General features: G+C 40.6%; 1 protein-coding gene across 5 annotated transcripts in view; it reads left to right on the top strand.

Moving 5' to 3' along the window:
• DYM (dymeclin) overlaps positions 1-27,388 on the top strand; it is a 216,510-nt gene that overhangs the window by 72,464 nt on the left and 116,658 nt on the right. For all 5 annotated transcript variants that reach the window (XM_027656166.1, XM_027656165.1, XM_027656168.1 and 2 more), the window contains exons 9-13: positions 4,405-4,587; positions 8,114-8,292; positions 13,665-13,790; positions 22,088-22,201; positions 23,375-23,469. In XM_027656166.1, coding sequence (XP_027511967.1) covers positions 4,405-4,587; positions 8,114-8,292; positions 13,665-13,790; positions 22,088-22,201; positions 23,375-23,469 — 697 coding nt within the window. The remainder of the gene's footprint in view (positions 1-4,404; positions 4,588-8,113; positions 8,293-13,664; positions 13,791-22,087; positions 22,202-23,374; positions 23,470-27,388) is intronic.

Raw genomic sequence — 27,388 nt, 5'->3', positions numbered from 1 at the left:
AGCTGCTATTAGATTTTAAAAAAAATTTTGAATCTTCATTTCGTAGAAAGATGCTTGGAAATAAGTAATACCAATTTCCTCAGCGTTAGTTTAATACTCTGTCCAGGGGAAAGCTCAGAGAATTTGTACTGAAGCCTTTATTCTGAAGATTGGAAGGTAAATAACACATTTTGTGGAAGGATTGCAAGTACTTCAATAACTACCCCAAGAGAGCTCACAAATCAATTGTACCTCACAGTCAGTTGATATACTGACTTAAAATAATGGTAGACGCTGCTAGAAGTTGTTGACTATAAACTGCAATGCTTTATATGAGTATAATGAGTTTTTAAAGTACCCTCTGCATTCCTACCTGTCTGTTGGTTTTAAAAGGTATTCAGAATCAAACTCTTAAAATCTGCTTAGTCACATGAAACTATAAATAAGTGGGTTTAAACTTTTCTCCAAGGAGGTACAAACATGAACCTTATTTGTATCTCGTTGTGTAACAGAGACCAGGCGTTGGGCTGAGATTTCTGCAGAATTGTGTTTGTGTTAAATAACAGTCAGGTGAAAGAAAGTTCTATTTTGATGAGTGTGTCATAACTTCATTTTGCCATTAAGTGTTGTTTCACAGACTGTCAAACTACATTAAAGTCCTGGGTTTGTTTTCATGACTGTGAACTGTGTTTCTAGCCGTCTTACAGAAGGCCTCAAGTTCTCTGTTGCAAAAAAACATACCTTGCTCTTAAGACCTGCATTTCTTGCTCTGCCTTACATTGTTTGAGTGGGGGAAAAAAATCTGTGATGGGTAGTTTGGTGGAAGAGAAGGGCAAAAATATATCTATAATTTAGTTTTAAAGGTGAAAGCAGTCAATACTCGTATCAAAGTATCCGGGTATTTGACAGAAATAGTTGGCAGGATTTTATATTTCTCAAATTGACAAACATTCTAGCAATGTGGTTCCGTGTGGAACTGAGTCAAGAAATAAAGTTATATTAGAGAATTCCAGAGTGGTTCAGGCTGGAAGGGACCACAGTGGGTCATCTGGTCCCACCTGCCCCAGAGCATGTGGGACAGAATTGTATCCAGATGGTTCTGGAATATCCCCAGAGAGGAAGACTCTTCTGTATATTGTTATTACTATTATTATTGCTATTATTATCATCACCATCATCATCATCATTTTCCCATCCTTTTCTGTCCTAGTGAACAGAAAAACTCTCAGCCCATGAGTTTTCCAGTTCTTTTTTTCCAGTTCTCTCCTCCATCCCACCAGGGAGGAGCGAATGATTGGCTCTGTGGTGTTAAACCACAACAACATTGAAGAGGCTGTTTTAGGGTTATGGATTATTAACTTCATCAGGCTTATAATTAGGACCAGAAAGGTAGTATTTGGTAATGTAGAGGCTTTTCAAGAGTTTATAAATCTTCAGAAGCACTTTGGCTCACAATGCTATTTCAGGTAATCTACTCCTCCCTCCGTTTCACAATTCAGTGGTTTAGTTTTGAGAACCCTATCCTGTCTTGGCCACCTCCCAGAGATCTAGAAAGCTGTAAGAAAACTTTGTGAATTTGCATTTCCCTTGGGATATATGCAAAAAATGACAAGAGAATAGGAGTAAATTAAATTTAAAGTGAAAATTCAACGTGAAAGAAATCCAAGCTCTGTATGTTGAAGTGTATGTTGATGTCTAGGCCAAATTTCTCTCCGTGCTTGTAGTGGTGCCAGGCAAAACTAGTACTGTTACAGCCACCTATGGCTATCCTGTTGGCTTATGTAGGAATTTTCATAGAGTCGTGGAATCCCAGAATGGTTTGGGTTGGAAGGGACCTCAAAGCTCATCTCATTCCACCTCCCTGCCATGGGCAGGGACACCTTCCACTAGATCAGGTTGTTCCAAGCCCCATCCGACCTGGCCTTCATCCCTTTTAAATATGGCATTTTCTTCCTTTTATTCTGTGGGATTTTTTTGGTGTTGTGTTTTTTTTGGTGTTTGGTTTTCTGTTTGTTGTTGTTTGTTTTGGTTTTTCTTTGTGTTTTTTCATTGTTGTTGTTGGTTTTGGTTTTGTTGTTTTTGTTCTGGTTTTTTTTTTTTTTGGTTGTTGTTGCTTTGTTTTGTTTTTGTTTCTGTGATGTTCTGAAGAAGCAGAACCTGAAATATGATTCTGGCCACCCCGTATCAGTGTATATATTGTTTCTATGTTTTCTGTTAACTTCAAACCTGAGAAGAACATAGTGAGCAGAGCTCCTAAGGGTTTGCAGCATAAGTTGCTTTGTTTTCCATGTAAAAGAATTTAAGTATAGCCTTGTAACTTTGAAACATGCATAAATATAAAACTAGGGTTAGCAAAGTGATATTTCAAATATTGGGAATGTATTACATAGAAGTAGAAACCCTATCTCTCTGTCTTCCCAAGCTGTTTATCTGTTAGCACTTCAATCTTCCATTTATGATTTTCCTTAGAGATGTCTCTTGAGTACACTGGGTGCAACAACCAGTACTTAGCATTGAATGTGACGTTGCACTTTGGAACTGAAAGGAACTTTCTGTACCTGTTGCATGGAATTGCTTTTCTGAAGGACTTGCCAGCATGAGAGAGGACTTCAGGATGTTACTTGGGTCATATATTAATGTGCAGATTTCTCTCACACATGACGACCTCATTCTCCCCGGTGGAAGATTCAGATTAATTGACAGAATTTTGACCACATCCCTCCTTTCCTGACTGTTGAGGAAAGGTGTAACAGTGGCAGATGCCAGCCACAGAAGGGTGGGTTGGTGGAAAATTAAAAATGAGAACTAAGCTGAAGTTTAAGAAAGACAATGTGCCGAATTTAAATTTATTTAACATACAATAAATGTATGGTTGTTTCAGTTTTCTTGCAGTACTTTCTCTGCACATTACCCCTCTGGATAACTCATGAGAGTTCAAAAACTAACTTCATGGTCAGCATCATTCATTTCAATTTAAAGGACAGTGGATCGAAACCATGGTGATAAAAGGTTATTAATGGAACATTAAATTTTTGCTAAGAAGGCTGTAATTATAGTGCTTTTTATTATAAGAACTCCCTCAAGCTGCTTAACACTGAGTGGCATTAGTTCCCTTGCCCTTGACATGGCAGTAATTGCCCTGCAGTTGTGCTGATGAGGGAGCACTGGTTTATTACATAATCTGACTGTATAATTACATTTGAAGAAAAAAGCTCTTTGGAATGGCTTGAAATTTTGTAGGGCTAAGAGTACTTGAAATTCTTTTCAGTTGGTTACACTACACTCAATGCTTTGCATTCACATGGCTTACAGGATTTTATCATTTGCACCTTGAATCTCTCAGACTAGAAGATTGAAAACTAAACTTCCTTAATTTTTTCTGTCTTCTTTAAGAAGTGGGGAAAATTGTAATTAATTTTCAGTTTAGGCATTAATTAAAAGAGTAAGTAAGAATTTTCTATTTTTTTTTTAGTTGAGCTTTTTTTTTTTTCTGTATAATTCAGGACTTTGACCTATTAAATGAATAATTTGATGAAATTCTCAGTCTGTGCCATAAAATTTGAAGATACACTCAGAAAAATGAACTGCTAGGCAGGCATTTGGGGAGCAATGCAATACACAGTGATTGAGAGAGTCTGCTTCTTATTCCCCTGGGAATGTATCAGGGGCTCAGATGTGATAAACATAAGAGGGTTTGTCCTTCTTGACTTTGTCCCCCAGTAATACTGAGTTTGCAGCATCTCTCTTTTGGTTTTACTGCTTTTCTTAGGTTTTTTTCAGTGGTGTAAGAGAGTACCATGAGCAGTGGTAGGGAAATAAGGACTAATGGACTTTCTGGAGAGGGATAAGGAGAGTCCTCTGATGCTCCTTCTCCTCTGATTGGTACTTAGGCACGTCGCTGGTCAGCTTGGTTCACCAAGGCTGCTGTAATTGGGAATAGGAATTTCAAATGCAGTTAGTGTTGGAGTTTATTTTTTTTTTTTTTTAGTGCTGTAAGTATGAAAATGACTCTGTGTTTCAGGCTCAAACATCAAACTTTAAGCTGTGTGATACTGAGTTTTGACGAGCAGCATTTGGGGACATTGTTTTGATTTTGTACATTATGCCTTTAATACTGGACCGGTACGTTCACCATGTAGAATCACACAATGGTTTGGGTTGCAAGGGACCTTAAAGCTCACTTCATTCCACCTCCTGCCATAGACAGGGGCACCTTCCACTATCCCAGGTTGCTCCAAGTCCCGTCCAACCTGGCCTTGGACACTCCCAGGGATGGGGCGGCCACAGCTTCTCTGGGCAACCTGTGCCAGGGCCTCACCACCCTCTCAGGGAAGAATTTTTCCCTCACAGCTAATCTAACCCTGGCCTCTAAAGGAGTTTTGTTTATTGAAACATTAACATACTGTTTTGTGCTTTCCTCTGCAGCTGGCCTGTGGACAGTGTTCACACTCGGTGGGGTGGGCAGCAAAGCGTCGCCGCAGCTGGAGCAGTGCTCCCCGCTCGCCAGCCAGAGCCTGCTGCTGCTGCTGGTCTTGGCCAACCTGACTGATGCCCCAGACATGCCCAACCCCTACAGGCAAGCTATTATGTCCTTCAAGAACACACAAGGTTCGTATCTGTTCTTATCTGTAAGCACGAGCTGTTGAAAGTGAATTTTAAGTTGCTGTGATTTCTTAGAGGTTCTCTTTCCAAAAATTGTTGTTCTTCCAGCAAGCCCATGGAAGAGCAGTAATTGTGTCTTTTCTTCTGGCAGTTTTGAGGTGACGTTCCTCAGCTGCTGGAACTTAACGGTAGGGACAGATGTAGGATACTTTGTCCTTCAGACTTGAGAAAGATTAGAAAACTTTATGATTCTAGTCCTGTTTACAGTTGGACAAGATTATCTTGAAGGGTTCTTCCAACCTTGAAGGTTCTGTGACTCCATAATTTCATGAAATATAAATAAAACTGACCTATAAGTAGGTAGGCTATCCAAGAGTCTGCTGGAGTCACCTAAAACTTTATAGAGGAATCCTGTTTAGCTGGAGTCATGTTCCTTAGAGTGAAGATAACCAATTGAATTACTACCTGGATGGATTTGCTGACTATATTCTTCTGTTGCACGTGTGAGGAAAAAATATAATTTTAATAAGATTAATTTTAATAATTTTAATAAGGTTAGTATAAGCACTTTCATGAGTTTTGCGTGTGTGAAAGGCTTCAGAGTTGTTTCAGTGCTTGTCTAGTTTTTGAGAAGGCTGGTTCCAGTCTCTCTGTCAGGTAACTGCAGGTGCTGTGCTGCAGTGACTCTTAGAGGGTCTTGTTTGGGACACAGTGATTCCTTGACACAGCCTGGACTGTCTGGGCAGCTCAGTGAGCAGCTGTGGTGCTTTTCATAGAATCACAGCATTGTTTAGGTTGGAGAAGCCCTCTAAGATCATTGAGTCCAACAGTTCCCCAGCACTGCCAAGTCCACCACCAACCCATGTCCCCAAGTGCCACATCCACAGGGCTTTTGAATCCCTGCAGGGATGGGGACTCCCAACACTTCCCATATATGTTTTATGGACTTAAATCTCTGAGTTTGAGCCATGGGGTTTTACCTTTCATTGGCTTTGTGCAGGTTGACAGCATGCACAGAGTTCAGGAGGAATGTGACAACCTATGAAGCCACAATAATCCCTCTGAGTTACTCACTTTCAGACAGTTTTTGTATTCCTTTAACCATTAAGTATTTAGCAGGTTGAGCTCTGAATTATTTACCTTTACCTAGGAAATTTTGTTAGATCGTGAGGATGGAGGTTTGTTCTCATTAGAAGAATTCTGAATCCTAACATGCTCCTTGGATTTATTGTATGCCATTTACAGGTGGTTGAGATCAAATTTTTTGTTTTGCTCTATTTTTTAAACTGCAAACTTCCATTAATGTTTTATTTTGGTTAACTTTGATTAAATTCAGTAAATTTTGTTGAGAAGTGTTATACACTTATCATTATAAAATTTTAAAAGAACTTCTTCTGTGTCAAAAGTAGCATAAAAAGCTGTATTTTCTCTAGATGTGTATGGTTATAGAATGACTTATGATTTCCCAGAAACTTGTTTCCACTTGTAATACTCATAATCGAGCTTAAATTTGATTCTTGTAAACATTCTGAGAGCTTAGTATGAGGAAAGTGAGATGAAAAAAGAAAGCTGGTTGCTGTCACAATGATCTATAGCATGTGACTATGAAAAGAAAACTGGGGTTTTTTTGGGTTTTTTGGGTTTTTTTGGGGTTTTTTTTAAGTAATTTATATAATTTAATTGTGACAACACTAGTAGAATTTAGGGTAGTTTTCTTTATTCTACATGGTCTAGAATAGTTTAGTTTTTCTGTTGATCAGCCTGATGTTCTACAGAATAACACAGGATTGTGCTGCTGTTGCTGGTGAGTTTCTTTAATACTATTTAGATTTTTATTACTGATAGTGAAAGGCTATAAATCCAAGTGGCGCAGTTTAAACATCCACCGAGGTGAAGCTGGAAAGTCAGTGGACACTTCTCAGCTAATGAACTGTGGCACATCAAGGATGGAGTTGCTCTGATTTTGCTGTGTACGTCCAAACCTCCCGTTGTGGAGAGGAATTTTCACCCAAAGCAGGAGGTTTTACACCGGTTGGTCCACAAGCGTGGTCAGTAGTTCAGAAAGGGCAGGTTTGGGTCTCTGTGGTGCCTGTGGGTACGTTGGTTTGGGACAGGCAGTGGGGCTGTGTCTCGCCTCCATGTGCGCGGCAGCGCTTCCCGGCTCCCGCAGGCAGGAGGAGGGTTTGCTCCAGGGCTCCTGCTGACTCCAGCTGAATGGCTGGAGCTGCCAACCCTTGTCCAGGCCAAGGGAAGTGGCGGCTCCCCAGCACGTTGTCTCCGCCAGGCCCCCAGAAAACTGAGGGGAGCCAGGGCTCCTGGGGGGCTCCCACAGGGCCTCCAAGCACTTTCTCCTTCCCGAGCGGGTGGAAGTGTTGTTCAAAATAAGTGACGACTATCGCATTCTTCTGTGCTGAAAGCTGTTTAGGAACTTTGCCAAGAATATGGGCTACAAATCAGAGAACCACAGTGTAGCTTGGGTTGGAAGGGACCCTCAAGATTGATCAGTTCCTTCCACCCCCTACCATGGGCAGGGACACCTTCCACTAGCCCAGGTTGCTCCAAGCCATGTCCAGCCTGGTCTTGGACACTCCCAGGGATGGGGCAGCCACAACTTCTCTGGGCGACTTGTGCCAAGGCCTCACCACCTTCAGTGTAAAGAATTTCTTCGTAATCTATTATATAAATGTCTCCTCTTTCGGTTTAAAACCACTCCCCCTTGTCCTGTCACTATTTGCCCATGTAAAAAGTCACTCTCCATCTTTTTTGAAAGCCCCCTTTGAGTTCTAGCCTTTTCTGTTTCCACTGGGAATTCCTAGACCACGGAGATCTGTGCAGATGTTTACCAGTTTTTGTTGAAACTGGTAAAGGTTCTGTGAACAGAAATCTGTTCTATTTTCACTTCCAGCTCTGGCACAGAGTGTATTGTGAATATCAACAAACTGCTGTTACTTTGAGGGATGTCAGACGATGTGATGTCGTGTTTTACACCACTTAACCCATGAAATTCCCCACCACACACATCTAAGGTCCTGACAAAATCTGTGTTTCACTGAGATACCACAATAGTCTTGACCTCTGCACATATGCCCTTCATGCCAAGATACTCCATATTGATGCCAGGGAGCTAAACCTGGAAGTGTGGGGTGCAGGGTTTGGAAACACATGAATTGTCAGCATATTCATTCCTGAGAAGATATTGTAGCTGTTCTACTTGCAGCAGCTCCTGGGACCACATTCCTTCTTAGCAGTGAAAGCCATTTGGACAAAAAGAATAGCTGTATGAAAAAAGAAGAGCGTTTTGTGCAGGTAGAGGGGTCTAACTGGAGCTCACATGGGAGGACAACCTCAGCTTTTTTGGCACAGCTGAATCTTTGTGAGACCCTATTAGGGTTTATGACCATTGGTGATAGGAGTTATGGATGATTTTTATTTCCTCCTCACTGTGGTGTCTGTATAAAATATTTCACCAAGAGATTTTTATCTGAATGATAAGTGTATTTGTTCAAGATTTACTCTTATTTCTTTATTTCAGATAACACTGCTTTTTCATCATCAAGTCCACACGCTTTCCAGATTAACTTTAACAGCTTATACACAGCTTTGTGTGAGCAGCAGAAGTCTGATCAGGCCACTCTCCTTTTGTACATGCTTCTGCACCAGAACAGCAACGTGCGGACGTACGTGTTGGCACGGACAGACATAGAAAATCTGGTAAGTCTTTCTCTGCCTGCCTGATTTTCATCACAAGGGGCTGGACCTGAGTGTCACCAGCTGCCAGTGGTCCCTGTTCTGCAGTAGGTCCTGTCTCGCTTTTTCACCAGTTCCAGCTCACTTGTTCATTTTTGTTACGTCATCTCAGGAGTGTGATGCAGAACGTGTCACTGCAGTAAAGGGTAGTACTGGTAAAGCTACAAGGCTGTCTCTTTCCCTCTTTCTCTGTGCCACTATTATGATCCAGGTCAAACCTGCTCACTTCTGTGATCATAGTGTAAAGAAACTGGTGGCAAATATAATTCTATTCATTATTTTATTTATCTCTTTTAGATATTTGGGCTAAAAAGTTGCACGGGCTTACTGTGTACATTCAGGAATAATAGTTAACAAAATGAGCTGTAACTTGACTAACATGCCAAATGTCTTACAGGGTTGACCTGAGACTGAAACTCCTCATGGAGCAGCTCACAGGTTTTATAGAAATACAGCTGTAGTGAGTTTTTAGCCACTTAAATAGGATTGTGGTTAATGGGCAATATAACAGACACCTGGTATGGTTTTTGTAGGTTATAAATTAGCTTATGCTCCCCACTTTAGTCATGTCACAAACCACTTTAGCAAATCTTACTTATTAAAAAGCATTCCTTTAATAAGATAATGGCTGTCTAGGGGGATCGGTAACGGAATTGAGAACCCTTTCCATTTTAATATTTGAAATCTTGCCAGGTAATTAGATCCCTTGCCTGTTTGATGGCAGATATGGAGTGAGTTTGGTTTCAGTCCAAGTTCCAGCAGATGTATTGCTAAAATCGGAGTTGATAGACACCACTGTTGGCAAACGGGGGTGAGATGGTTGGTATTGAGTTGATTCAAGACTGAACTCCTGTGTCATCTGCTGCGGATTATCTGGGCAGGGGCTGAGTCATTTTGCATGAGTTCTGTGAACAAATGGCAAAGTATAATTTTTGGGGCAGTTAGTGTGTGATATGAGAAGTTTAACAGCTGCTAACCTTAACAATTTGCTGTATCTTTAGAGTCATCAAATAGAATCCCAGAATGGTTTAGGTTGGAAGGGACCTTATAGCTCATCTCATTCCAACCCTCTGCCATGGACAGGGACACCTTCCACTAGACCAGGTTGCTTTGGAGAAGAAAAGGTTAGGTGTGTGCTTTTGTTTTAGAATCATGTTGTCTGATATACTGTAAAACGTCCAGAAAAACCATGAGGTGCATGTGTCAAAACAACTCCAGATGCAGGTATTCAGATGCTCTGCAATGTGGGATAATTTCATATATTATCACCTAAAAAAAAAATAAAATAAAAAGATCAGAAAATCCCAGAAATCATCAGCAGCATTTAACACCGTGTGGGAAAATCTGAGAAAATTCAGACAAGCATCACTGAACAGTCAACAGTATGTTTTTGGGGGGTGATTTGGTTTTTTTTGGATACCAGCATTTGAAACTACCTGCTCTTATTTTGCTCTTCCTGCATACTGCTGCTTATTTGTGATCTGTACTGACAAGTTACTGACATCTTTGTCCAATCCTCTTGTTTTTATGGGGCCAATAGATAAGAATGAGCAGCAACCAACTGAGAAGAGCAATTGTAATTGCTCAGTAACACAGACCCAAAAAGGACTGGGGGAGTAGGAGGATTACTGGACAAAGAAATCATTATCTCCTAATTACAACCCTGCAGTGAAAAAAAGCTAATTCAGCCTTGGGCTTGTAAATGAGATGAAGGACCTTGAATACTGGAGCTGGTTATTCCTTCCTGTGTGGCAAGAGTGGTGCTAATACACTGTGTAGTCTTCTGGTGGTGTACTACCTTACTTCATAAAATAGTTACAAGCTGTTGAAAAATGGAGACTGTGTAGAGAATTTGAATTTTTGCTTGCCTTAAAATTACCAATAAAACTGTGAGAGGCTTAGGAATCTTACATGGTAGGTCAGAGAAGAGCTTGAGAAGCATCAGGACGTGTATGTGCCTTCATAAGGGGGAATCCTTGAACAGAGAGGACTCCCTGCTTGCAGAGAGGGGTGGTGATTCATTTGTATAAGAATCTCTCTCTGTCAATTATAGGTAAATACCTTCACCTTCTGTTGAGCTTCATGTTTTATTGCTAGTAAATCAACTCTTTTGCTCTTACAATAAATCTGTTTGGCAGGAATGAATAGGATCTTTGTGTGTCTTTCAAAACTTACGTCACTTTGTATAATTTTGTAGAATTATAGTATGGATTAAATATCTGATGCTGTTTGGGATGTTCACATCTAGGATTTGGCGAGGAACTTCCAGAGAGTGGAGGGACAGTTGAAATAGGATGCAATTAACAAATATTTGATAGGCATAGCATCGTGGTCTGTGGATGAGAGAATGTTAAGCCTTTTCCTGTTTGAAAGCGCAATTAACACCAATATTGCAACTAAAAATGCCAGTGAGATTTCTGCTTATAAGAAATGAGCTATTCAATGTGTTTGCTTTGGCTGCTGAGTTGAGCTTTTGTTGCTGCTCGACATGGCTGGACTGAAATAATGTATATAATGATGTATTTATATCAGTTGATGGTACAGCAATATTTGTACCTGTGCTATAAATTTGGCTTAAGCAGGTTACAGCCTGTGTTTTGTTGATTTCTAAAGACAAGCTATTTTAAAACTCTTTATTAGGGAAACCAGCCTGGGACTGAATATAGCACCTGCAATTTTCAGTGTCTGTTTTTACCTGCCACTTGTTTTGGGGATTAAAAGTAACTTTTTAATGGTGGCTGTGTCTTGCCAGTTAAAAGCTGCTCCTGATGGGGGAGTGTCAGCAGTAGTGGTGGTTTACTGACTGTAAGGTCCAGTAATACAAAAATAGGTGGTTGTTGTCTTGTCAGTGCATGGGTGGACAAAACCATCGCATAAGAAGGAAGCTCCCTGAGATGATTTTCCTCTTTTGGAGGAAACTGTCTCCTCCAGATTCCAACTGGCATCTCCCAAAGTCTTTTCACTTTTCTGTTTTAATATAATTAGAATTTTAATTGAATCTTACATCCTAACTTTTTTATTTAAGTTGTAGCTTGTCAAACAGCTTTTGTTCTGAGCACAGTAATACTTGTCCTAAAGGTGTGTGCACCTTGCAATCACTGTAAAGGAAAAAATGTTGGAAGGAGGAAGAGTTATAGAAACTGTGTGAATTGATTCTGTTTTCATATGGAAATGGCAGGTAAGAGTTGCCATTTGCCTCCCTGAGCTTCATCTGGTGTGTAGATGGAGAGAAGCCTGGAAGAGGAGTGGAAAGGGAATCGTGGCCAGGGCAGTGGAGGTGGGAAGAGGTTTTGAAAGAACAGAGGTTTGTTTGGGGCAGGAGGATTGATTGCAGTAATTTGGAAAGCCAGTCCACTGTTCAGTAGCTAGTATGAAATTTTAGTGAGACTTTGACATATTGGCTCATAGGGAAATGTCCCTGATGTCCTAATATCAAGGCATGCTTTTTAAATGTAGTTGGTAGCCACACACTGGTAGGACTTGGAGCACTTGAGGAACAGGGATGGACTTTTTCAGCTACAGTTTGAACTAATATTAATGTGCATAGAAAGAGAAGATATTCTGAGCTGTTTGGAAGGATTATGCTTTGCCAGAGTGGTTTGTGTGGAATTATTTAACACTAACCACACTGGATCTCAGTTACCTTTAAAGGACTCTTCCAAGCCAAACCATTCAATGATTCTACTTGGGATCTGCCTAGAAAACCAAGAAGTTGTTCCACTGGTTGCCTTCAGCAAGGCTTTTGTTGTTCTCCCTGCAAAGTCCAGTTGTAAATGCAATTCTTGGTTAGTTTTATGTTGCTTCCAGCTCTATGCAGCTTATTATCATAACTCTTGGACTGGAAAAGGACTTAGAGCTTGTGCAGTCAAAGCTGCATGCAAGTGTTGGAGGTAGAAATAATTTGAACAGTAGACTAAAGTTAAAATAATTTAAACAGTGGACTAAATGTTTATCTCCCTTTTCCCCCACCCAAGGAAAAGGGCTAATGTTTTTTGGCCATACATCAGTTACATGTTCTAGGGAAAACCTGGTCTTTAGTCAAGACCGATATTCAGAAAACACAAAGATGTTGACTCAAGTTTCTACTGGAGAGAGAAGTTTGTGAAGGATCCTTTAAAATGGCAAAGGAAGCATGATTGCAATGTATAAATATTTTTATGTAATGTTTTTTATTTTCATATTTATTTAATAGTAATAAATATATTATTGTAAATATATTGTCCCTCAGCTTCTGTTGCGGTCTTGTCTTGACCCTGACCAAAAGCATCTGTCAAAAGGTTTTGTGGCCCTGCAGCATTTAGATCAATCTCATTTCATTTTAATAGAAACTGTTTTAGTACGTTCCAGCTGTTTTGAGGATGGTTGACTGTAAGAGAACATTTTGGTAACTTCAGAGGCTTGTGAAGCACTCGGTGTCCTGGCTGCTCACCAGAATAGGTTTCACATGATTCATCCTGCTGCACTTGGCCCGTTTTGAAAAACAGCAAGCCTTTAGGTGTTTAGAAGCTTCTTGGAACTGAGAGTTTTCTCTAGTTCCTTTTTCCAGGGTATTTTGTGATTTAGGCCTATTTCTGCAGCCTGGGGAAGCCACGTCGTACTGAGCCAGTGGAAAGCTAATTTTCAGTTGGTAGAGGGACAGCGTTTGCATCTGGATTAACTTTAGACTAGCATTCAGGTATGCTTGCTGTTGCAATGAAATCTCATTTTCATTATTATTGCAAGGCTTTGGCTTAAACTGTTCATCCTGGTGGAAATGTTGCAAGACCTTGGGCTGAACTCTTGTCATAATGTCAGTTCTCTTTGGCTGCATATTATCTAAAATTGGAAAAACAGGCCTTTTCTAGTCTTAACCCAACCAAAACTGGTTCCTTTCTGGGATCATCCTCGCACACCAAAATGGGATTTGACTCAAAGTGCCTCTGTTCACCTCAGCTCCAATTTGCAGGGCTAGATTTGATGAGGAAAGTCCTTTCACACCAGGCATGTGGTAGCACAGATGGTTAGAAACAACTGTTTTCCTGCTTGAACTGGTGAGAATCTTGTTTAGCAATTTGATTTTTCCCCGTAGTGTAGAGAGGAGAACTGAAGCGTGAGGGGCCTATGGTAGGTATGGCTGGGAATCTCATTTATTAGGGATTGAAATTCCATGTCTGACCACACAGAAGCATTTTTTCAGAATCTCTTGCAGAGACAAAATCGCTGCTTAGGGGTGGTTATGTCAAGAGGGAGGAATTGGTATGATATTGAGAAGGACATGGGAGCTTTAGAGCCTCCTCTGTTTATTGTCCGAGGTATTTGAAGAATAAACTAATAGGCACGTTTTTCCTTCCCTAAAGGTTCTACCAATTCTTGAAATTCTGTACCACGTTGAGGAAAGGAACTCACACCATGTTTACATGGCTCTTATCATTTTGCTGATCCTCACAGAGGACGATGGCTTCAACCGATCCATTCATGAAGTGGTGAGTTGCTGTTTTGGTAAATAATCCTTCAGCTCTGAACATTATTTCAGTATTTACTTGTATGAAGATACATTGGCAGATATGTTCCCTCAGAGGAGGCTGAATGGGCTCATGCAAATTTGATGACAGATACCTATTTCTTTTGTAAGGGTGGGTAACCTGAAGAGCAATTTCAAAACTTTTCCTCTCCCTCTTGTAGAGGAAGCGCTGCATATACCTCTTTTTTTTTGTCTTTTTTGGTGTTCCTGTTACAAAGTAACGTGGTAACAGCCAGGCAGGCTGCCTCAAAGATGCTGAATGTTTGCTGTGGAAGTGGAGGGCCTAGAGGAGAGGGGAAAAAAACAGGGAGCCTTTTTTTATTTCTAATTAAAATCTTTGCTTAACCGGTTTGATGCAGCTTTTAGCTTTTAGCTGGAGTTTTATTTTCCAGACTGACTGTTACTTCCTTACTTGGCATTTCTTTTTGTGTCATTCTGCTAGATTCGTTTCTATTTTATGTTGTCCATATAATAGAATCCAAATTTTGGGCTAACTTTGGTGGACCTTGACCATCTGTGCTGGACAATACTTTGGACAACTATGTTGTAGTTTCCCAGCTTCTAAAGGTGTGATAATGCATGAGATATCTGCACTGTTTTAATTTCATTTTTAGGCTGGGACACACAAACTCTCTCTTGGGTTTATGTGAAATTATTGAAATGGCAAAAAAGCTGGAAGCTAGTTTCAAAGTTTCTAAACAGAACTCTTCCCAGGTAAATTTCCAGCCTGTTTTGGAAGGAGAGGCAATTTTTTTTTGGTTACAGCATTTATTTTCTGAAATTTCAGATTATTTACTGTAGCTCTGAGAGCAGAAAGCAAGAAGAGATGATTTATATGAAGTTTCCTGGCAATACCTTTTAGGAAGCAGCTTTTAGTAGGAGCACCTATAGTAACCATGAAGATGGCTGAAATATTTTCCCGAAGCTTTTTTTCTCCTGCCTCCAACTTCGTGTGCCTTGAACCTGTAAATGTGCACCAGAGGTGTACGTGTGTGATGTGTATTTTTGGGTTCTGTGTCACTAAGTCATTTAACCTCTCCCATAAACTGAGCTTCTTGAGGGTCGGAGCACAGCAGACAAGGCTTCATTCCTGCCTCAGTGTCTTCCCCCATCATTCTTCATTCAGTTTGAAGGCTTTACACGCAGTCTTTTAATAAATTCCTTACTGGATGAGTAAAAGTGGAAGATTTCCCTAAAATTTCTTAATGAGGATCCAGCTGTGAAATGAAAACATAGATCAGGTTTTCTTGTCCGGTTTATTCTTGCCTTTCAGGTCACCCTGCCAGCAGAGTTGTAGTGTTTGCTGTGCAGTGTGGATATTGGTTTACTACTTCCATCTTAATAAAAACACAACCCCCACCTTGTTCCTTCTACCCTGCACTGATTTCTTTTTTTTCCAGTCATGCCTTTACTTCTTCCATTTTCTTCTGAATTTAATCTTTGATTTTACTTCAGATTTTCACTAACTGCTTCTTTCCTCCCCTCTGTGCCTGGTGAGAAGCATCTGCTCATTAACAGAGTGTGGCCAGGGTTTTGCTGGATTTGCCTCTTAGGTGGATAATGAGAGGTGACTGTGAGATACCTGAGCCTGCAACACTGTCTGTGTGAGCTTCTCCTGACAGCCACACTGCAGAAAAAGCTGTGAAAATGCAAACTTTTGCCCTCAAAAGCCAAAACAGTGCTAAGGCACTGCAGAGAACAGGTGTGGAATAGTCTTAATTCCTCCTCCTGTCGCTCTCTGTTCCTTACTATTCTTTCTTTTACCCTTTTCTCCATTCTCAGCTGGATGGGGCATGTTTGATGCCAAAGGAGGGAGCAAATTTGGAGGCAAAGCAGCTTTGCAGTGCCTTTTTTATTGAACTTAAAGGCTTTTTCTTGCCCTCTTCTCTTAATCTGAGTGTCACATGGATGGATTGGATGCAGTGAAGGAGAAAGTGGAGGTCTGTCCTTGTTCAAACTTTAAACTGTGTGCTCTGAAAGTCACCTGAATGAACTGTGGCATAGACGAGTTGGTAACTGTGATACCAACTCTTAAGTATTCCTTACAGAAAGGATTCCTTATTATAAAGTTATCTTCGTGATCTACATCTTCTGTGCCATTCCATTTACTGAGGAATGTGGATGTGAAAGTACAAATGTGAACATCACGTCTTCTCTTGTGAACTCTGGGTGGTGGATACGGGTATGGGTAGTGGATTCCTACAGATCCTACAATGGGGAGTAAGTGAAGGGGGAAAAAGGTTTCAAAATCATACTGATAAATCACTTCCCCTCACCCATTTTTTTGGATTCTTTAAGTGGATGTTTTCAGGTAGGGATGAGCAAGTTATGGTTCAAAAACTACAATAAAAAGTAAGAAATTTGTCTCATAGTTTCTTAAATATTAACTCCATGTCTCCTAAAGGCTGAGAGGATATTATAGGGCTGCGAAATTGGGGGGCTCAGAAAATCTGTGTGGGTCTTTCTGTAAAATGTGAGCATTTAGCATCAGTTTCACAAAACCTTAATTCACCACAAATACCTACCAGATTTTAGCAGTTATGGCAGGACTATTTTTTTCCTCCGTCACTATGAAGAAATAAAGATGTATTTTAGATCAACCTGTTTTTCTCTCTGCTGCTCTATATCCTGTGTGCTGTTCTTATAAGAAGCATGACTGTACAGTCCACTTATGGGCTATTTTCCTTTGTGGCATTTTACCCACATTTATTTATTGATTTTTAAGATTAATTTTAGTAAGCAAAGTTTTATAAATCTGGTGATTATACCAGCTGGTAAAGAGCTCAGGAAACCACAAAAACTCTTTTTGACTGCTGTAGGATGCTGAAGGATTTTTTTTATTTAAAATGAATGTGGTCTTAACTGCCTGGAAAATATGATCAAAAGCATAGGTCCTGTTCCTGCAATTGGTTGAATGCAGCTGGGTCACTGTAACCACATAGAGCTCAACTGCTTTCACTACTACTACTACTACCACTACTACTACTACTACTACTACTGCTACCAGAGTAAGTGAGTAAATACAGGAATTCCCCAAAGGAGACATGTATTGGTGATTTTTGGTCTCTGATTTATGAAACTGTAAATAAAATTACACCAGATGTCAAAATAACATAATACAAAATGTTATGTAGCAGTAACCTCTTAGTACTACTACAGCACTGCATGCTGTAGTAAATGGTGATAGACTGTAAATCACTATTTAACTGTTTATTTTTAGTGTGTTAAAAAATATCTCATAAGGAAAGTTATGGGAAACTGAGAATCTTGCTGTTTGGTATATATGTAGATCTGAGCTCCTGCTCTTTGCATCTGCAGTTTGTGCTCCCTGAGTTGTAGGTGTCCAGGAGCCTGGTGTTAAAAAGAGTAATTCATCAAAACATTTAGATTTTTTTTCTTTAGTTATTCTTGCAAGACCACCCCAGGACTGAGCCTTTTCCTTTTTCCTTCTGCTTTTTAATGTTATCTGCAAATCAGTGAGATTGGTCAATTATGGCACTGTTTTCAGGTAGATGATTTTGAAATTTAGAATATTTTCATGGTTCATGCTTCTGAAACCCAAAGCTGTGTGAGGGATGGTGGTGGTTGCTGTTGTTGTTTTTCAAATAGTTGTTTCATTGCCTACCAACTGTGGTTGCTTTCTTCCTTGTGGAGGAGAGGAGAGGTAACAGGTTCTCAGAGGTAACTTTTTAACCTTGAATTTATTTATTTTTTTAGGAGTAAGTATATTATTTCAAGGAATAGTTGTCTCAGTGACTGGCCTTTTCCCAGGCTGATGTTTTTAGAGTTTCAGGGAGAGCCATTTGCCATTTCTGGAGCGAGACCGGGGCACGAACACATCTTTGTCTGTGCTTGCAGCTGTCAGCATGTTTTTTTAACAATCTCTGGTAACTTCATGTTTTGCATTAGGCATTTGAAACTTTGTCAGGTGGCCTTTGTGCCAGGGCTCTGTTGCTGATAATGTGACTAATTGTGACCAAATTACCAGTCTCGGGGGCATGGGGAGTCTGTTTCCATCTGCGCAGCACGTATGTAACCGGAGGTGCCCTGACGTCCGTGGTGACTGAATATTCTCATTTTGCTGTTCCCAGAGCCAGCTGGGCTGTTTGCATCCTCCCCTGCACAGGGGTCATGTTGTCAGGTGAAATCCATAGGGACAAGCCGAAGCTTATGTGAGTGCTGCTTCCAGCTCCTCTGGGATGGCACTCTGCTCCCAGTGGTGGTTCTGTTGCTGCTTGGCAGTGGTTGAAACCACACAGAATCGTTTAGGTTGGGAAAAGTCCTTTAGGACCATCAAGTCCAGCTGTTCTCCCAGCACTGCCAAGGCCACCACTTAACCCGTGTCCCCAAGTACCACATCCACATGTTGAAAGTGTGTAGGAACAGGAGCCCTGATGTGAAAGGAGGAATTGGAAACAGGCTGTGGCTGGCTGTACAAGGAACATGGGGTGGTGTAGTGGGGGAGAGAGATAAGAATTAAACAAGAAACAAGTAAGATTTGGGACTGCTGAGCAAAGAAATGAGTAAAGAGGCAGGACAGGGACAGAGTGACAAAATGCTGAGGAAGATGGAGGCAGCCTTCTTTTTGATGAGAGATTGGAATGGGCAAGGTAGGACAAGGGGGAATGGCTTCCCAGTGCCAGAGGGCAGGGCTAGGTGGGATTTTGGGAAGGAATTGTTGTCTGTGAGGGTGGTGAGGCCCTGGCACAGGTTGCCCAGAGAAGCCGTGGCTGCCCCTGGATCCCTGCAAGTGTCCAAGGCCAGGTTGGACATGGCTTGGAGCCACGTGGTCTAGTGGAAGATGTCTCTGCCCATGGCACAGGGGTGCGACTGGGTGAGCTTTCAGGTCCCTTTGAGCCCACACCATTCTGTGATGCCATGATGATAAGGTGTGCATGGGGGAGTGGAAGCTGATAAAAAAAAGAACTGCGAAGGAATGGGGTCTGTGGGGGCAAAGAGGTGGGAATGAATTACAGGGAGGGAAAACTGAAAGGACGATGGCTTGTATATAGGACAGGGAGCCATGGGTGGATGAGAAAGATGTGGATGGAGGGCTGAAGGTCCTGCTTGAGATTACCTAACTTGTCCCAGTCCTATCCCTCTTGTCCCACTGGGGCACCTTTTTGGAGAGAGGGTTTGATGTGACCTGTTTCTGAGTCCCAGCTTAGTGTGAATCAGGAGCTTCCACTTCGCTTCATAAAGTACAGGGATGTGCCCCACAAAATAGCACCAAAGGGAGTGGGAGGAAATATGGAGTAATTTTATTTGTGGGAGGAGGTTACTGTGCTATTTCACTCATAAATGAGAGATCACAAGAAATACCTTATTAGAGATTTAATGATTCAAGTTGATATTTTTTTGTTGGACTAAGTGTATTTTGTCTCAGAGAGAAAAAAAAAACAGCCAGCCCTTGGGTATTGTTTTAGAGCAAATTGAGTGCAATTATGTCTCTTCAATAATCTTCTGGAAATGTGTTTGGATTTGCATTGTGCGTCATGTCAAAACAAATAATATTTTCTACCTCCCATTTTCATAGCTATATTGTGTTTTACAAGGAGTATGTTAGATTTTCAATAAGGTTTTAAAAGTCAGGAAATGAAATGTGGAACCACAGCTTATCCCTCTTATGTTTATGTGTTACAGAGTGTAACCATTACTTAATGATCATATAATATATTCTTCAAATAACAGTATACTTTTGTTCTGGAAGGTTCCAATGCTGAGCTTGAGATATTTTTTTTGGTCAAAGTAGTTAATTAATTTTCATATATAAAATCCTCTCTTGAAAACAGGTATATTCACATAGTCATAAATAAGCCATTATTAAGAAATCACAATTAATGGCAACCAGAATGACTGTCTACACTTACTTTATGATTTTGCAGCTGTGAAGTAACCGAAGAACTTGCTATTTCTGATCATAGGTTTATGCTTAGCAGCGTTGGGATGATCAAGTTCTCCTCTAGCAGTGAAGTTCATGTATGTGTAATCCTTTAATTATCCAACTAACAGCTTTTTAACTTTTCAGTTGCCTTTTTTTGGTTAAAATAGGTGTGGATTTTGCTTTGTCTTTCAGGCATTTCCCGTTAATCATCTGTGTTGTTCATACCAACTAGTTGTCCTTGTTTACTGAAACTCCTTGGATGACTTGCTTTCATTTATACCATCACCACTTTGTCTTAAAATAGTATTAGTGACCTGTTATAACCAGAAATTATACTGGCTTCCGCATCCACTCATCACCTGCTATTTGTGGAAGCCTTTCTTGTAGTGATTTCATGTTTCCTATCTGTTCCTCAGCCTTGACCATTCTTCCCTTAAATACCTCTCAAGTCTTCCCCTCTCCCCCCTATTCTGATTTTGTGATCCTTTTAGCAAAAGGTACCAGAGCCCACCACACCTGAACCTGCAGCTGGGGATGTTTGTCACCTTCGCCATTAATTAGTGGTTTTCCCATCTATGGGTTGCAGTCATTGGCTTCATTTTAGCTTCCATGTGGGAAATAGGAAGGTACTGACGAAGAGTGAGGTACTGTGCAGTGTGTGATAATGCACATACCTTTTTAAAATTGATTTTAAATTTATTTCAATGTTCTGAACTTTCGTCTCTTCATATGTAGTAAAGAAAGGACTTCTGTATCTCAAACTGCATCAGCTTACCAACTAATAGGAGTCATAACAAGAATACTATTTCAAGTGACTCTTGTATTGTGAAAGAGCTTCAAGAGACAGAGAGTCATGGAATGCCAGAACGTCTTGGGTTTGGAGACACATTCAAGCTCATCCAGTTCCACCCCCAGCCATGGGAAGGGACACCTTCCACTAGAATAGGTTGCTCCAAGCCCCATCCAACCTGGACTTCAACACTTCCAGGGATGGGGCAGCCACAACTTCTCTGGGCAACCTGTGCCAGGGCCTCCCCACCCTCATAGCCAGGAATTCCTTCCCAATATCCCATCTAACCCTGCCCTCTGTCAGTGGGAAGCCATTGCCCCTTGTCCTGTCCTTCCGTGTCCTTGTCCCAAGTCCCTCTCCAGCTCTCCTGGAGCCCCTTCTGACACTAGAAGGGCTCTGAGGTCTCCCTGGAGCCTTCTCTTCTCCAGATGAACCCCTCCAGCTCTCCCAGCCTGGCTCCAGAGCAGAGGAACTCCAGCCCTTGGAGCATCTCCATGGCCTCCTCTGGACCTGCTCCAGCAGGTTCATGTCCTTCTTGTGTTGAGACACTTGAATATAGTCAGAAGTGTTTTTATATAACTTCGGTAGAGAAGAGGTTAAATAGAGGTTGATTGTTGAGATTGAGGGGGTTTGGAATTTTTAAGACATCCGTATTATTTTCATTGTATCTGAAGTTTCAGTAAAACACACTTAAGTATCTCCAAGATGAAGTTATACAGAGCAGCAGCTTTGTGTACAATAGTCCTTGTTAAACATATTTAAGTTTTGACCCAGAATAACCCTGAATTTATAGAGGATCTTTTCCATGTTTTTAGGACAGTTCCTGTTGACTCATTTTTGCCAGTCTTTTAAGTCATGGTGTTTTGTGCACATGTTTCCTCCGTGTTGGTTGGCGGAGTACAAGGAAAGAATGGACTGATTCTCCTCCTGCAATAAGTTTGGAAACGGTGGTAAACTTCATCCACCCTGATAGTGGAGAGCACTGAAAGATACAAAAGCCTTAACCTAGCTGATGACTTTAAGCATTAAGGGAAGAGGCCTTGTGTCTGGCAAGAGAAAGGCGTCAGTGTGGAGTCAACACCTCGCCTGTGGATCTGCCCCGTGACCCTCAGCGTGTGAGCTGTTGCCCATCAGTCAGAGCTCCTCCTGCATGCTGCCTCTTGCCCAGCCTGTGGTGAGGGAAAATGGGAAGGAATTGGCAGCAGTATTCACATGTCTAGGGTGGAAGTGGAGTCTTTATAAGGTGAAAAGGGTTAAAATCAAAAAGAATATAGGAGTGTGGTGGCACAGGGCGTAGAAAATAGGGAATTGCTAAATGCAGTAATCTTTCTGCAGCTGGCGTGTTTCCACAGGGCTTAAAGTTGGTGAGATCTCCTAGGTGATAATGCTGCAGAGGTCTGACTTTTTTTTTTTTAATTTTGTTTTGCTCATGCTTTGGAATACAAAAATTAAGTCACATTTGAGTCTGGAAGGTAATTTAAGGAATTTGTCTTAAGGAGCATGAGATTCCAGACAGCTTCCTACGTTCTTTATTCAAACATAGGTGCTGAAGAACCTTGTTCTTTTTTTTTTTTTTTCCCCCCAGATACTGAAAAACATCACTTGGTATGCTGAACGTGTCCTAACAGAGATCTCACTTGGGAGTCTCCTGATACTGGTGGTGATAAGAACCATCCAGTACAACATGACACGGACAAGGGTGAGTTACGCGGAGCCTTGCATGTGGATTTCTGACTCCCAACTTCAAACAGGGTGTGGGATTTTATTCATTCTGTTGCAGCCAGGTGGCATCTGGATTTGCAGCAGAAAATGGACAAATCAGGTACATTAACTGTTTGGTGTTTCTGAACTTGTAACACGATTCCCGTATTGTCATCCAGTTCGTCGAGTAGGATTCTCTAAAGACCTTAAGTCAGGCGTCAAGCCCATCTTCAAACAAGAAGAAAGAGTTCCTTAGATTCAAGACAAGAAATAAATCATTGTAGATTGTTTGCCCCTCTTAAGTGACTTAAAAGAGGGAATTTCAGCTCTGCTTATTGTTAGCAGTTTTACTTCTTCACCTCTATAGGCTCATATCAGATGGGTTTTGTGCATTTTTCAAGAATTTGGTTTTATACTTTTTTTCAAACATACAAACATAGTATCATGCACTTCTGAATATTTTCAGCAGTTAAAAGCACAGAATTTTTTGCATTAAAAAGTAGCCAAAAAAATTAATTGTGTTTTAAATTGGAAGAATTAAAGATTTTGCTCTTATGATCAAAAGAATTGAAAGGAAGGAGGACAATTTTGGCATATATTTGTCGTATTTAGAATGTTATGTTATGCAAATGAATATTTTAGGCTTGAATAGGGAAACTAATCCCTTTTGGATTGGATAAGTGGGCAGGTTTTTTTCTGTGAAAAACCCTTGACTTTGACAGGGCAATCAGTTAGTTTCTTATCTGGTCAAGTGGTTTCAGGGATGCTGAAATGAGGATCAGTTCCCTGAAGTGTAGTATGGTTATAGTTTTGGGATATGTGGAATGCTGTGAAAGAGTTAATAAGGAGATGAGTTAAGAAGTAGAAAGTTTCAGGATAAGATTATAAAAGGGAGAGAAGAGGAAGATGACTCTGTGTATTTTTTACATCTGTGATGCCATTGTAAGTCAACATCACTAAAGATACGAAGACATACACGTGCAAGTCTGTACATACAGATATATACACTCTGAAATCTGTATCTCTGAATCACTCTGTGCTTTTGACCCTGTCCTTTAAAACAACATACATTACTCAGCCTTTTGAATGACTCCTTCAGGAGGTGTCAGTGTCTACCAAAAGAACAGTTTGATGTGTTGGTTTTTTTATCTTTCCTTTATCTTTCTGACAGGACAAATACCTTCATACAAACTGTCTGGCAGCCTTAGCAAACATGTCAGCCCAGTTCCGCTCCCTTCATCAGTATGCTGCTCAGAGGATCATCAGGTAAATATACAGACTTCTCTGAAAGTCATCTTTGCTGAAACTCAGGAGTGGAGAAACTTGGATTTTATGTGACTTAATTGATAACAATGAACTAAGCAGCAGAAATGATAACTGAGTAAATAATCCTAGAATAAATCTTAACTTGCTTTATACTTGAATCTGCTCTGAATGGACAAAAACCCCACTGTCTTGTCTGTCTGAGAAACTTCTGCCTTTTTGGTTCTCTTAACAGAACAGCTCAGTAGCTGCTTTCAAACCACAAGGTTTTAAGGGATTTTTGTGAATTATGTTTTTTTTCAGTCATGTATCATGTTATTATAAAAATGCACTGAATGGTGGTTCTCCACTACTATGCAGGATGGATTTTCAACTTACTTCTTCCTGCATATTTGGCTAAAGGTCTCTGTTAAATCAGACATATTGGAATGGTCATTTTGTGACAGCACCCTGCAAATATGGGCAATAAAACCTAAATCTGTGCTTTTCAATGGATAAAGCTTATTTTCCTGTATAGGAAATAGTAATAAATGTAATAAATAGTCAATATCTGCTGTGGTTCTAAAACAGGGCCATAACTCTAAAGAAGTAGATACTGAAGTGGGTCATTCCTATTTTGTTTCCGTGCTGCAGAGCACTTTGTAAGGGCAGATAATCCTGCATCAGGCATCCTTCTCATCTTGGCAGCCAGCCCTGCTCCACGCTCCAAGGGAAACTGGGAAGGTCCTTGTTAATGTGATCTGGAATAAGCTGTTATGGTGCTTGTCAGGTACAGACAGTGTGCCAAAAATAAGGAAATTATGACTGCGTGCCTGTGCACTTTGTGGAGGACTGGGTTAACATGAGATAACAGCTTGTTGTTAAGGATTTAATTCTCTCCAAGACACTTCTCTTTTGGAAATAGTTGTTTGTAAAAGTGTGGAGAGGTAACCAGGATGAATGCATTCTGTTGTTGCCTTTTCCCTGCTTGATACTCACGCTCTTTTCATACCCTTGGCAGTGGTGATGAGGGTTCAGAGTTTGAACAGGAACTACTTTCCCCTTACTTATTGCAGGCGTTGTCTTAAATGCCTGCTGCCTTCATTTCCCAAAACTCATAGACATGGAGCCGAGTTTTCCAAGCATTTGCAACATCCTAAAATCACAGATGTTGGCATGGTGTGAGGTACACTTCCTTGGTTCTCAAAAACTTGGCCTGGTTTTTACTGTGATGCTTCGTTTGCCACTTCTGAGCTTCCTCCCATGATCCCAGGTTCTGATTTTGTTCCATTTTATTCTAATGCTGTTTCTGCAGCCCAGAGTAAGAGGTGGGAGAGGGAGAGGTTATCTTGCTAGTCTCAAGACCCAAGAATTTCTCTTGCATTCCTTGTGTGTTTCAGTAGGATGCTCTGACATTTGGGATCCTTATTCCCCGTATCTCTAGACATACCCAGTTACAATATGACTTTCTTGATTTTACATGCAAAATGACTGTGCTGACATTCTCACTGAAGGCAGACAGACTTCCACTGGTGCTTGACAGTGGTGCATGTGGAAAGAAGGCAGTGGGGTGGATGGCAGAAAACAGGGAAAGGAAATTCTGTCACAGTGAAAGATCGTTGAGTCCTACTGTTGGATTCCCTGTCCCTGGAGGGATTTAAAAGCCCTGTGGATGTGGCACTTGGGGACATGGGTTAGTGGTGACCTTGGCAGTGCTGGGGGAATGGTTGGACTCCATGACCCTTGAGGGCTTTTCCAACCTGAACGATTCTGTGGTTCTGTTCTTTGATTCTATAAGTTAGTCTGAGACCTCAGTGTGTTTGGAGGATTGTAGAGGTTTTAGTCTCACAGGATAGCAGTTTGAGAAGGATGTTGGTTATCCCAACCATTGGGTGCCATGAGGGCTGGAGTTTATTTTTCTGGTTGGAAATAATGTAAGGATTGACAGAGAAAATGGTCATACTCATCAGCTGAAGAAGCAAAACAAAATGGCAATGGAATCTATATTATATAATATGATATTCTTACGTAATTCATAAATATTCCATGTTGTTACTTTTAAGCTTCTGCCTTTCATAGCCAGATGCTCCATATTATTATATAGTGGAAATTGTAATGAAGGGGGTGACTTTAAATAAACAAAAGAGTATTAGGGAGAGAGGACTGGAGTTATATTCTGGAGTTATAAAACTGTACACCTGGACAATAAACAATAATGATCACCAGGACTGGGATTTGATTTGTCACTGTGACCACCAAGACTAGGATTTAATTTGTCACTGTGATCATGAATGCTTATAAATAAAAGGATCCCAGTATAAAAATGTATTAAAATCCGTTCTAAAATGTCCAGTGGGACCAGGACATGGGCAGGCTGGAAGGAAGAGCTGATTCTGGGGGCAGCCTGTTGCCTGTAGGACTTTACTGTCTTTCTTCTCTGGAGCTTTACAGTCTTGGGTTCCTTGTCAGGTTTAAGCACCATAAAGAAGGTATTTTAACCTGATTTCCTCTCAAAATACACAGATTTGTTATAAAGTTTCAGTTATCAAGAAAAGTAATATTTCTTAAGAGATTGATGTTTGAGTCATATATGCTCCTTCCTTCTTCTACCTTAGGAAGTCTGTTACCCACAATTATTAAATTGGTACGGTGCTATTTATACTCCTGTTCTGCTTCTGCCATCAGAGTACAAGCATCTCTGAGAGTAGGAAGCACAGTATCCATAAAGAGAAGGTGTTTTGTGTGAAGGAAAAGCCTAAAAAGAAAATAGTACTTCATATTACATGAAGTACTTTAGGGTATAGGTTTCTAAATTAAGTAGCTGTGAAACACTTAACTTAAAAACTGCTTAGCAATACAACTGAATAGGCAGTCATAATTTAAGCCTCACCAGATGCTCTAATGACTCCTTCCTTAATGTGAGAAGTAATTCCGTTTCCACGCAGGCTTTTTCCTAATCCCATTCTGAGCAGAGACAGCCAATTGTTTTAAATTCTGAAGACTATTTTCTATGAAAGAATGAACTGGGAATATTCACTTAAGACCTCAGTAAAATACGACTTCATAATGCTGGGTAATTTGTACCACATTCCACCAAGCATGAAAATTGTCAGATTTGTATAAATCTATCACAAGTATAAATTTTGCACAAGCAGCTGCTGGAAGTAAAAATAGAAGTAAGAGATGTTTCGTAGTAAAATCCAGGGCAATATTACTTTAGGCTGGGCGTTCTCTGATGCAGATTGCCCTGACTTTGAGATCCTTCTCTTCTCTATCTGCTGTTATCAGAGATTTGTGTTTAATTACACAGAGCTGTTTTATCAGCATAGCGACACTGCACTGCTCTGCTGGTATTTTTAATATCTTTAAGTTATATTTAAATATATACCTACATAGTGTTGCAGGTATTCAGTTTGTCATTTGGCATTAATTTCTTTAACGTATTTGGAAGCAACTTCCATGATACTTGGCTTTCCTGCAACTTGGCCTGCCTGCCCTAGGATATTGAACACGTGAAGGGTCTTCCTCGGATCCGGTGTGTTCTGTCACCTCATCACCATGTCATTTGGATAAAGTCAGTGACAAGAAGACAGCTGATCACTTAAGGCAAATGCTTTTTGTATGGCTTCATATGTTGGAATGTTTGCTGTTTTCTAAGCAGGCATGTGCCACTAGAGGTTGCCATACACCTCACTAATTAGATGTGCACTTTTAACGTTAAGTGACTTTATAGTGCTGGAAACACCACCCAGTTTTCCTTTTTTTCTGTATTATCACCACAGCTGTTCATGTGCAGGGCTGTGTGAGCCCCTAAGAGCGCTTTATTGGCTGCACTTCTCCCTGTTGGATGACTTAAAGAACTTAAATATCAAAAGGTGGCCTGTAATTGTATCAGTGTCATATTTTGTTGGTTTCTTTGGCTGTCATAGAGGGCTCAGTGAGA

The sequence above is a fragment of the Corapipo altera genome, unplaced genomic scaffold (assembly GCF_003945725.1).
Source record: "Corapipo altera isolate COAL_440 unplaced genomic scaffold, ASM394572v1 61553, whole genome shotgun sequence".
NCBI classification, from domain to species: Eukaryota; Metazoa; Chordata; class Aves; order Passeriformes; family Pipridae; genus Corapipo; species Corapipo altera.
This window is presented reverse-complemented; position numbering and strand designations above follow the sequence as displayed.